Genomic DNA, 12,071 nt, shown 5'->3' with positions numbered 1-12,071 from the left:
GAGGGGAATATCCACCCTCCTCACCCAAAGCTGCCCCTTGGAATTGTGTACCCCTGAACGGCCTATGGCCACAGCAGAGGCGGGGCTTCCTGTTGAATGTCCATCACAGCATCTCTGAAAAGAAGGCAACAGGAAATGACTCCAGGGGAGAATTCACTGGCTGTCCAACTGATTTCTCTTTTCCCTGCCCCTGCAGAAACATCAAGACATAACCCTTGATCTTGACCAAATACCAAATGGAGCCTTTATTTCATGGTGACTTACAAACACGAGTTTTCAACCTGGCAAACCTAAGAGTTATAAGCTATTCATCCCCAATAATCAACAGGCCTTTGTAACGGGAGCCAACATTCCTTGAGTCCTTGAGGTCTAGTCTTGATGATTGCCCTGGGAGCCAAGTACCGCACGCTTTACCCTCACTTGTCAGACACAGAAGCCGAGGCCTAGGTGGTGACCTGATGTGACAGCCCAAGGTCAGAGGTGGGATTCGAGCCCAGCTATCCTGCCCTTCCCAAGAGGTCCTGCTGGCTGCCTCCCCACCTTGTGCAGAAATGACGGAAGTCACAGGCTACTGAAAAAAGTGGACCCAGCGGATGCGTTGCTGACGGCCCTGAGGCACAGCTCAAAGCAAGGCCTGCCTTCTGGGGCTGGGGGGCCGTGACCAAGACTTGCTCATGGCAGCACTCGGGTGCTTCTTGTCCTGTTCACACTCTGAACCCAAAGAGAAGGCGCAGGAAGCATTAAGCTTCCCACAGCTATTTTCCCAGCTGAACATACATTTCTGCTGAAGAGAAGAGGTATTGCTGGTGTTTTTATTTGCCCCCAAAGGATGGCTGGTACTTTAAAGGCCTTGGGATGGAACGTTAAGACAACTGGAACTTCTCAAAAAGAAGACATCACGTAGTTCAGGTTAAAGTCGGGAGTGACGTCGGCTCAGATGATCCAGGATTATTCAAGTTTGGTGTCTATCCTAAAAAACTAGATCAAACGATTAATTTTCCTGGATAATACTTTGATGATCCAGTTAAAAATAAGGCTGAGAAAGGAAACTAAACAGGGGTAAAAAGGAAGGAGAATGGGTCTTCTCTAATCCCAGAACTGGAAAGAAATCCTAAGTCTTCTGGCTCAGCAAAAACCTATTTCCCGTCCACTGACTTCTTCATGCTTACTATTCTGGGGCTCACAAGGAGGGCTGCGATCTCACCTCAGATTAAGAATGTCCAGGTTAGGCCTCCTGACATAATCCACGGTCATTCAAAAGCTTGGTCCTTTTTATGTTCTCAGGCATCAGCATTTTCTCCTGCTGGACACAGCCAAAGCACTCCCCCTCCTTCCTGCTGAGCACAGAGAGCTGGTGGCCAGACTCTATTTCCATAACTCCCCCATGGGAGTCTCTCTGACCATTTGAATGGTCTCTTCAGAAAGGGAGTAAATCTCCTGGTGTAAATCTTCTACGCTCTGAGAAGCATCAATGGTCTGTTTTGCCACGAGGATATGCGGGAAGATAGAACAAAAGGAATTAGATTTTTCTAGAAAAGAATGGGTACAGAGCTAGAGGTTTGGGATGGGAGCACCAACCAGGAAAGAAAGAGCCCAAGTAACTTGCCTCTCTCCCACCGTGCTAGGCCCACTGATACTCAGGCAGAAGAGATACTCCTTGGACTGGAGGAGGCTAGAACTGGACATCACACACCAGAGCTCTAGCACCCCACAAGCCCTCCTTCTAACGCTGACTGTGGGCGAAAGGAGACCCAAGACTGGCCACCCAGGCTCACGGCAGATGTCACTGGGCACCGTCCAGAGCCAGTTCTGCCACAGAAGAAACTGTCACAGGGCTAGAAACGTAAGCCCCACATCTTGTGCACAAAAGAAACCTGGTCCTAGGAATAAGATACCACTAAATGATGTATTTCTCATACATTAATATAAGAGTGAGTCTATAGTTTAGACATTCACACAATAATAGCCAGCATTTCTACAGTGTTTTAAGGTGTGGGACTGGAGTCTAGGAGAAAGGTGAGGGATTGATAGAAAAATCTGGGGGTCACATGCATGGAGGGAAGTGAATCCATGAGAGCTAAAGAGCTGGCCAAGGAAAAGGCTGTAAAGGGTCCTAGGGCTGACCTTTGGGGGAACGCCCACCCAGCACAAGGGTCATGATGTTCCAGCTATGCAGCTGAAGTAAGACAGTCCTACAGATGGAGAGAAGGCGTGGACAACACTGTCAAATGGTGCAGAGATAATGTAATGGAGGAGGCCTAAGAAAAGGGCATGGAACCCAACAACAAGAAGCCCACTGGTCATCTTGAAACAAGTGTTTCACCTGAACTGTGAGGCTGGCATGCAGGTGGGAGGGGGCAGGAAGGAAAGGGAAGGTGAGGAACTGGGCCTGTGAGCTGAGAAGGTTAACGCTAAGTGCTTGGCTGTAAAAGGGCGCAGTGATAAGCTTGTTAGGGCCGAGGACGTGGACAAGTCCACAGGAGATGCGAAGAAGGGGTGGGGAGGGGGTCAGAGGTATGAAGCCTCAGCAGGCCAGGAGAAGGGGCATTTCTACAGAAGAGAGAACAAGCCATGATGCCAAGGGCCTGTGACATGGGATGGGAAGGGAGGTCTCAGGAGATCAGAGTGAGGGGTGACCTTCCCTCCTGGGAAGGAGACACGTGAATCCCTCCAAAGAAATCTGTCTGATGCTCTGCTCTGGGAGGGCACCGAGCACCCTCTGCCATGCTGGCCGGCCCAGGGGGCTTCCTCTCACCTTCCAGTTTAACGAATCATCCCTCATGAGCTGGTAGAAGCACTGCAAGGCTTTCTCCTGGAAAGCGTGGTTTTCATAACGCTCACTGCCAAAGTCTCCCCGTTTTGCTGCTTCCTGAGAGCTCAGCTGAAGGAAGAGGATCAGGTCTGGCTTGGGAAGCCCCACATCAGGCTGCTTACACCAGTCTATCGAGAAATTCTGACAAGAAGGGGAAGCAGACGACAGGTCAGAGCAGAGACAAAGGGTCCTGCTTCTTTTAATCCAAGAGAAAATGGGGCAAGGGGAGCGAGGATTCGGGTAGAGTCCTAGGAGTGGCAGTTACTGGGAGAAGGTCACACGTCCTTCATAAGACCGATGCAGTGAGACCTCAAAGGTGTTCCTTGACCCTTAGTTCTTTTTTTGTTTTTGCTTTTTGGAGGGCAGTTGGGGTTAAGTGACTTGCCCAAGATCAAATGGCTAGTTTTTGTGTTAAGTGTCTGAGGCCAGATTTGAACTCAGGTCCTCCTGACTCCAGGGCCAGTGCTCTATTCACTGTGCCACCTAGCCACCCCTAATCCCTAATTCTTTTAACAGTGGCGACATTCAGTCATTCTAGTCTATGGGAGGGGCATTATCCTCCTCCTAGGATCTGCTTATTTGGCAACTGGTCAAGGAGAGGAAGACAGAGAAGCGAAGCATCAGCACACAAGGTAAGGCTGTGGTGAGCATTCCGACAGCCACAAGGAGTGAATGCCTGAAAGGCTGGCCACGGGCCCGCAGCCTCTGAAGCTGCATTACTTCTGCCATGTGGTTTGTCTGAATGCCAGCTATTGTCATACATCAAAATCAAAAGCGTTCCTATGGCACGTACAGGGACTTCTACTGTCCCCGCTCACTCGAGGGTCATGGGCACTTTCTATGTCAATGGCCAGACCCAAGAGAGTGTCTTCAGGCCTTCCCTGGCCCGAGTCTGTCCTTGGCTGCCTTCTCCACTTTCTCCACACTCCCTTCTTCAGGAAGCTGGCTGCCTGTCCAGCTCCAAGGACTCACACCTTTCTCAGCCCAGGCCTGTAGCTGTAGCCTTGTGGAGGTTCCTCCCCCTTGGCTCATCCATCCTCTCACCACTACAAGGTCTGGGACACTGTGCTAGCCCAGGCTTCCATGTGTGACTGTCCTTCCTTTTTCACCTTCATCTCCAATCATTCAATGACTCCCTTGGATTCCCCCCCAAAGGGCCTTTTTAACGCCTCTGGCCCCTCACTGGCCTGCAGAGCCAAGGAAGCCACTATGCCTCTTTCTTCTAAATGAGGAGGCAGACTGCAAAGGTGCCTTCCAACACTGACCACGTTTCTCTCTTCTCCAGACATCTTCAAGGGCCGCCTATGGAGGACGATTCAATGGCCTGGCACTCAAGGCCCACTAACCTCAGAAACAGTCTCCTCTTCTAGCCACTCCTTTGAACTCTGGCTTCCAGACTCCACACTGTTGAGTCTGGGGCTTCCCTGAACCCCAAATGTGCCCAGCATCCTCATCCTCTGGGCTCACACTTTTCCCTAAGTCTGGAAGGCTCTCCCCCAAATCCCCTTCTCCTCCAGGAAACCTTTCCTGGCTGTCCACCTTGGGGACCAGCTTCATGCTCAGGCCTTACTGGGTACCTTATTCCTTCTCTCTCTAGGGTATTTATCACATCATCCTGTCTACATTTGGCCATGATGGCATCATACCTCTTGTCTAGAACAGAAACTATTAAGGGGCAGGGGCCATGTCTCATCCAAGCTTCGTATGTTCTTCCAAGTGTGCAGGATGCAGCCGAGGCTCAAGGGTCACTGCTGTTATTGTTAGAAGGTGAAGGCAGACAGCTTTGATCACTCACCTCTTTGGCACTTGTAAAGGCTACACCAGAGAAGGCATACCTGTCCACTACCAGGGTGATGCCTTGACTCAACTTTTCTTTAATCAATGGTCTAGATAATAAAGAAAGAAATGAAGGATCATTCTCTATTCCAAATGGCCTCAAAATGCTTTAAAGTTTTGTCTAATGCCCAGAGGAAGGCCTCCACAGAGGTAGGGAGATCCTACAGGGAGAACATGGGACAATGTGGTAAGAAGGCCTAGGGGAGAGAGAGGGGGTGTGTGGGCACTGTGATTTGTGTCAGCCCAGGGCAAACCCACCCCACTGAAATCAGACTGATACACAGAAGAGGGCATGGGTTTTACTGAAAGGGTGAAGCCTGAATGTGCATAGCAAATACAGTCTTGGGATTGAAGACACATTAGATGAAGGCCCAACACACTATGGCGGGCTGAGACTTTGCCAAAGGAAGGTTTTCTGTGAACAGAAGCAGGGAGAAACTCCCCTAGGCTTAGAAAGCAAGTGAAATTAAAAAGGCGTGGGTGAAGAACACGCTCTAGAACCTTGGAGGACAAGGAGGAAACAAGGAAGTCCTTTCGTCTGCCCTGAACAGAGGACTGGAACACCTGGGAGACAGGTCAAAGGGAGAAGTCAATAGCGGGAGCAGCAGGCCCAGAGAATGAGGCTGAAGGAACGAGAGGCCACCACCGCAGGGCTCCCCTGCTTCCCAGGAGGCAGTGCAGGGAGGGAGGGGCTACGGGGAAGCTTGAGATCCCCAGGAGGTGCCCAGGACAGCCCACGACTGCCGTCACTGGCAAAGGGACACTGCTGAGCAAAAGAAGCACTGACCACAAGGACCTCAGAGGGAAAAACAGACTGGTCAGTGCCCACTGTAAGGAACCTCTTCTAGGAAGCCACCTCCGGGCAGAAATTCTAAATTAAGTGACATGGACCGGGTCAGGTTGTGGCTCTGACTTTAGCCAGACTTCCAGATTGACGCAAAGCTGGCATTGCCTAAAAACGCAGCCTAGGAGGGAAGGGTGTGCAGGAGGGCCAGAACACCCCGGGGCGCCAACATCTCTGCCTTACACCTGTTCCCAGCGGTTTGCAGAAAAAAGGAGATGCACTGTGTGGTCCTCCATGTTGCTCTTCTTCTCCAGGTAAGAGCTCAGAAGTTTGCCAATGTCTGTGGATCTCTCTGCCAAGAAAAGAATCAGGGATGAGAGGGGCTTCGTGCAAGGAAACGCTGCAGGCTGACCAAGGTCCTGCCTACGAGGGCATTTCGCAAACAGCCCTTAGTTGAAGACCAGCAAGATAACGCTATGTAAGCTACTTAAAGCGCAAGAGGCAGGGCATACTCGTGGCAGGAATCGCAGTGCCAATGACCACGTATTCGCTGAGTGCCTGCTGAAATGCCAGGCCCGACGCTTCACGGCAGTCTTTCGTTGTCCCGGGGACCCCCCGCAGACACACCCACAGCTCTGAAGCCTCCTGACACCTGAAAGGCTTGCCTCGGGCCGGGTGGCCTTCATTCCGCGCAGGGTGAACGTGCCTGCGCCTGCACACACTGATTACACGTGCCCGGGGCAGGACCCCGGCCTGGAGGCGCGTAAGGCGCTGCGGGGAAGGAGGGGAAAACCTCCAATCAGTGTTTATTCTAAGCCGGACTGGCGAGGGCTGCCCTCCCAGCCGGGGGTGGTGGGAATAGCCCCCCGCGGAGGTCGGCACTGGGACCCAGGGCTCCGGCTTCCCCACGTGACGAAGCTCTCCCAATCACCTGGGCCTCCGACCGACCAATCAGGGCCCCAGAGCACGCTCACGCCCTCTCACCCCCGCCCCGCCCCCTCCCCGGGCCCGGCTCTGTCTGGTACCCGGGAACCGGAGAAGTTCCGCCCGCTGTCCCGAGTTCAGCAGGGCCGCCACAAGCTTCCGGCACTGGGTAGTCTTTCCAGCGCGATCCATGCCCTCCAACACGATGAGGGCACCACGCCGTCCCGCCATGGCCGCACGGCTACCCCGTTAGCGCAGCAGCGTCTCTTCTTCCCGCTAAACGACCACAGCTCGGCGTCATAGCGTTGCGCCACGCTGCGTACGTTCAGTGCTGCTCCTATTGGCGCGGGTGGGAGGGTGTCCGCGGAGGTCTCCATGCCCTGCAGCCTCCCGTTAGCTGGTGGGCGGGGCGAGGACGCCGACCGCGCATGCTCACTCCCTCTCTCCTCTCGGAGCTCAGGCTGGGGGAGATGCGGGCTGGGAAAGGACCGTAGGACTGCGCATGCTCACTCTCCGAGCCCCGGGCGGCCGAGAGGGAAATCTCGAAAGTGGTAGCGGGTAGCTGCGCGCGCCAGCCCCGTCGCTGGGCATCACTTCCCTCTAACGAAGATAAAGAGGCCGCCTTGGTGGCGAGGCCGAGCGGCGGCTGTGCGTGACCGTGACCGTGACCGGCCCTGTCCCGGTCGGGCCGGAACCGAGGGCGGAAGCCCCGGGGTAGGATGCTGCCGGGCACCCCCAGACGGTGCCCACGGGGCGGGAAGCGGCCGCCCAGCCTCGGCCTGTAGGCCGCCCCCCCGCCCCCCGCGTGGAGCCTGTGACCCCGTGTTTCTCCCCCCTGGCTCGCGCGGACGCTTGCTCCCGGAATGCACCGGACTGGCGTGCAGGACCGGCCAGACTGCCGACGGAGCGGGGTCGGCAGGCATTTCCGCCGCGTCCCGCTAAGAGCTGGGCAGGTCGCTGGTTGGGGGCTTTCTACTCTGGCTCAAGTACGATTGGCGATGGGGGAGCCGACGGCCCTTGCCTTAGGGATCTTGTAGGCTGAGGCAGGAGCCGAGGCAGCTCCTCCGCGTGGAGGGGGCCTTCGTACCACCTTGAATCTGGTAGTATTTTGTTGGTCTCATCCGGCACACTTGGGAGTATTGCCCCGGCTGGTGGGCCTCACGTTTGGCCCCCCTGGCTAACACCAGTTGCAAGCACTGGAGAACTAAATGATTACATCGACTTTGGTTCCACTCCTGAAGTGTGTGTGGTTTCCCATGTTTCCTTTCACCGCCCTTTAACAGTCACGAAACAAAGCTACCTTGACGTTTCCGCTAGAATCACACAGGTTCTACTACATGAAAACAAACAGCTATGGACTTAAAGGTATAAACAGAGTAAATTGGGGGTAACAGGGAAGGCACTAGCTTGGGGGGAATGGGAAGGACCACTTGTGGAAGATGGAAGTTGAGCTAAATCCAAGGAGTACAAAAGAGCCTTCCGAGGGCTAGAGAAGCTGGGAGTTTAAATCACAAAGAGTGAAATAGCTCCAGAGCCAAATGCTGAAAGAACTGATCCACATTTCCGGCCTTTGCCTTCCCACCGGCCCAAGATTGGGGGTGGGATGGAGGAAATGGGAGTAAATTCTGTACAGCAGCTAGGATCCAGCAGGTGGCAGCAGAGAGGATCCCGAGATACAGGAGAAGGGACCCAAGACCCCAGCAGGGAACCCAGCTCTCTGCAGACCTCCAGACCAACTCTGGGAAGCTGGGGGTCACCATAGTGCACAGAGCGGTGGGCCTGGAGTCAGGAAGACATATCTTTCTGAGTCCAAATCTGGCCTCTGACACTTCCTAGCTCTGAGACCCTGGCCAAGTCACTTTACCTTGTCTGCCTCCCATTCCTCATCTGTAGCAGGAGCTGGCAAACCCTTTTAGTATCTGCCAAGGGAACCTCAAATGGGGTGGAGGAGAGCTGGACACAACTGAACAACAGCAGCTTTTCAGCTCTGGGTGCTTTCCCTCCATGTCCACTGTGCCTGGGATGCTCTCCCTCCTCCTCTCTGCTTCCTGGCTTCTTCCAAGTCCCAGCTAAAACCCCACCTTCAATAAAAAAGTCTTTCCCCATCTCCCTCAATTCGAATGCCTTTCCTCTGACAATTATCGCCAGTTTATTCTGTCAGTAGCAGATTTGTGCAGAATCGTCTGCCTCACCTCTTTGTGAGCTCACCAAAGGCAGGAGCTGTCTTTTGGCTTTCTTTGCATCCCTAGCACTTAACTCAAGGCTTGCCACGTAGTAGGTGTTTAATAAATGCTTACTGGCTGACTGATGCTAGACGTTTAAATAGCAGTGACAGAAATAAAGAGGCATTCTATCTGGGATGAAGCCTGAGAAGCAGGTATTATCCTGGCTGTATTTGGCTCCTTCACGTCCTCCCTAACCAGGTGTATTCCCTAAATAAGTAGAACCGTTCAAGTCAATGAGCATCTAGTAAGTTCTTGCTGTATGCCAGACACTATACAGGGTGCTGAGAATACCCCTAAAATGCAATTGATGGAAACAGGTACATATATAAATTGATATAAATCTGTATGTGTTGGGGGAAGCTAAGTGGTACAGTGAATAGAGCACTGGCCCTGAAGTCAGGAGGACCTAAGTTCAAATCCGGCCTCAGACACATAACACAAAAACTAGCTGTGTGACCTTGGGCAAGTCACAACCCCAATTGCCTTCCCAAAAGCAAAAGAAAAAATTTATATGTGTGTATATACATATATACTAAATACAAGATAATTGTTTTGGGAGCAGGGAAATATGATAAATCTGGGGAGAAAAGGAAAAGCTTTATATTGAAGGTATTTCTTGACCTGAGCTTTAGAGGAAGCCAGGAAGGAGTGCATTCCAGGTCTACACAAAGGCAGAATAACACAGAATGGTCAGGTTTGATGGATGGAAAATTGACCAGTATCACTCAGTGGTAGAGTACATAATGGTTGCCCTGGGAAATATTGACTGGAATTTTACTGTGCCTGGAGCACCACACTGAAGGGTTTGTGTTCAATTCTAGAGGGAAGAGAGAGCCGTTGGATCTACTTGAGTAGAGGAAGGGCATAATCAGAAGTGCACTTTGGAAATAGCTATTTGGCCGCTGAGGAGCGTGGGTTAGAGAGGGACAAAGCCACGTGCAGGAAGACCTTAGGGGGCTATTGCAATAGTCCGGGTGAGAGGTGATGAGAGTCTGGACTAGGGGCGTAGCCCTGTGGATAAAGAGAAGGGGCTAGATGCAAGAGATATTTCCAAGAAAAAGTTATTGGCAGGTTGGCAACTAATTCGCTCTGGGGGATGAGAGAGGATGAAGACTTGAAGAAGGAAGACTGAGGGGACAACCTGGGTGGTTGGGAGGGTGGTAGTGTCCTGGACAGAAAGAGGGAAGTTGGGAAGGGGAGATTTGGAGAGAAAGGTGGGCTCTGTTTTGGACAAGTTGTGTTTGATGCCTATGGGACACCCAGCTGGGAAGGTAGAAGAGGTAGCACTTCCTGATGAAAGGTTGAAGTTGGGGAGGGAGAGGACTAGTGGCTAGATCTGGAAGTCATCTGCAAAGATAATGATTAAACTTATGGGAACCAAGTAGATCATTGGGAGAGTACTCAGAAGTAAAGTTAAATCTGTGCTCCTGCAACTCTGGGGGAGATTGTACATCATTGTCTGTGAATAGCTTTTTTTGTCATTGATTTTGCTGGATTGTTGAATTGTCTTTTGCTTTGGATGGCCTGGTAAAAATAATACTGGTCTGGACTTATTAGCTATGATTTTGAGTAAGTTGAGTCAATAACTATTTATTAATATGTCAGGCAGTGTTCTAAGTGCTGGGAATACAGATATAAGCCAAAAAAAGTACAGTTCATCCTTAAGGAGGTTACATCCTAATGGCAGAAGGCAGCACATGGTGAACAGGGAGGAAGGGAAGGAGGGTCTCAGAGCAGGGCAGTGTAGGGAACATCAGGAGAGCCAGGAGCAGGAGTTGCATGGGCCCTGGGCTCCACAGGAAAGAGAAAGGGAGTTACAAAGATGTCGGCAGCTCCAGCTGACCCCACATGTCCCTGTGACTGGGACAGCTTTTCAGAGGCTCCCTCACGAGGTCCCTGGGTGATATCATACCTGCTCCTGGGACAGCACAGTTTCTAGTGAGGTACATACCATATATGAAGAACTTATGTGGCCCGACTCCTGGTTTTTGGAAGTCCTCTTGTAGGCCTTTGTAGGTCAGAAACTTGCATAGCTCACAACAAGGGAGCAGCAACCCACAAGGATTCTGCACCCTTGGGTGTAGCTTTCTGTTGGCTTTGAAGATAGAGTATAGGCCTTGGTAGAGTCTATAGCTGATGCTTCTCTCCATCACAAGGAATTATCTTCCCTGAAGCTACCTACCTTTCCTCAGGTGACTCACTCCCAGTTGCATTGGTTGCCTGTTAAGACTCTCAGATACCAGGTCAATGCACTTTCTGTCAATGGTCCTGTTTTGCCAATGACATAGTCTATGGTGGGGGAGGAGAGAGACAGAGGCAGAGACTCAAAGATAGATTCCAACACAGGGGCTTTGCTCCAAGAGTCAAACTGGAATTCTCCTGCCATTAAACTGGTTCGGTGATTGACTGACACACTCATGAAGTCAGTCTATCTTTATGCACACACTGATGTTGGTAGGAGGGGGAGTATGGGAGGTGGAGCCAAGAGCATTAACATAAGCAGGTAACCAACCGACATTGTCTACAAAGGGATATTTACCGATACACGCAAGAGTCACAGGGCAAAACCATCCTGCACTTTCCCTTCCACCACCTCCTTCCGTCTCTGTTTCCACTTGGAATTTCTAGTGCTTAACTAAGTGGTTGGCAAATAACAGGCACTTAATCCGTGGTTCTTGACTGACCTCTGCCTTGGGGAAAATGTGCTCAAACTTAAAAAGTAGCTTCTACCAACACTCCTGCAATTCAAGTTCATTTTGGGATGTGGCCATATCCAAAGGAAGCAGTCACTCCTTGCTTGTTTTGAGGACATGGCAATCACACTTGCCAAATGGAGCTCCTATTGGACCTGGTCAAGCAGGTCACTCCTTGGGGGTGTGGCAGCTATGGTTCCTGTCCTTTCAAAGCTCAAGAAGTCATTCCATCTCCAGTCTTCCTTTACCCAAGAAGAACAGGAAAGAAAAAACGTGATACAGATTAAAGTCTTTCAAGAGGCCTTTCCTGATCTTCCTCAATGTTAGTACCTTCCCTCAATCTGTTTTGTGTGTGTGTTTTTCTTACTTTTGAACCATGAGAGTCTGGGATTCTGTGAAAGAATCACCAGGTGTTTCTTTTTAGGGGTCCTGAATTTAGTCTTATGCCCCTGGGTTACTCTTCTTATTTTAGGGATACCTAAAGTTAGTACAACCAGTAACACTCTCTCTTTCCTAGAAGGAAGTAACACAACTGAGATCTCCTTGACATCTCCTCCGAACAAATCTACAAAATGTACCAGACCAAATCCTGATGGAGAAATCCAGAAAAAGGCATAGGGATGGACAAAGAGACCTGCAGATCAAGAGTATATGTGACAGGAAGCACTATGGCACCCAGGGGGTACCAGCACAAAAGGAGGTTCCAGAACCATCATTGGGCACCCTCAGTACTACCTTGGGACACTACAAGAGGAACAGGTGCCAACTGATGGTTTTGTCACCCACTACCCAAACCC

General features: G+C 51.4%; 1 protein-coding gene across 2 annotated transcripts; it reads right to left on the bottom strand.

Annotated features, from left to right (window-relative positions):
• Window positions 1-221: 221 nt before the first annotated feature.
• On the bottom strand, window positions 222-6,696 carry DTYMK (deoxythymidylate kinase). 2 transcript variants are annotated; one of them, XM_069083346.1, is made up of 5 exons: window positions 6,458-6,696; window positions 5,676-5,784; window positions 4,608-4,698; window positions 2,756-2,953; window positions 222-1,476 (listed from the first exon to the last, which is right to left on the bottom strand). In XM_069083346.1, the coding sequence occupies exons 1-5, from the start codon at window positions 6,585-6,587 to the stop codon at window positions 1,366-1,368; spliced, it is 639 nt and encodes a 212-aa protein (XP_068939447.1). In that variant the 5' UTR covers window positions 6,588-6,696; the 3' UTR covers window positions 222-1,365. The 2 variants fall into 2 exon arrangements, with proteins under 2 accessions (XP_068939447.1, XP_068939448.1); XM_069083347.1 differs by lacking the exon at window positions 6,458-6,696 and adding an exon at window positions 6,085-6,336.
• Window positions 6,697-12,071: the final 5,375 nt, after the last annotated feature.

Source organism: Petaurus breviceps, unplaced genomic scaffold (assembly GCF_028583685.1).
Source record: "Petaurus breviceps papuanus isolate PSGF00001 unplaced genomic scaffold, PetGlider_PUasm1.0 173, whole genome shotgun sequence".
In the NCBI taxonomy this organism is placed as follows: Eukaryota; Metazoa; Chordata; class Mammalia; order Diprotodontia; family Petauridae; genus Petaurus; species Petaurus breviceps.
Note: the sequence above shows the minus strand (reverse complement) of the source record. Positions and strands in the feature narration are given on the sequence as shown.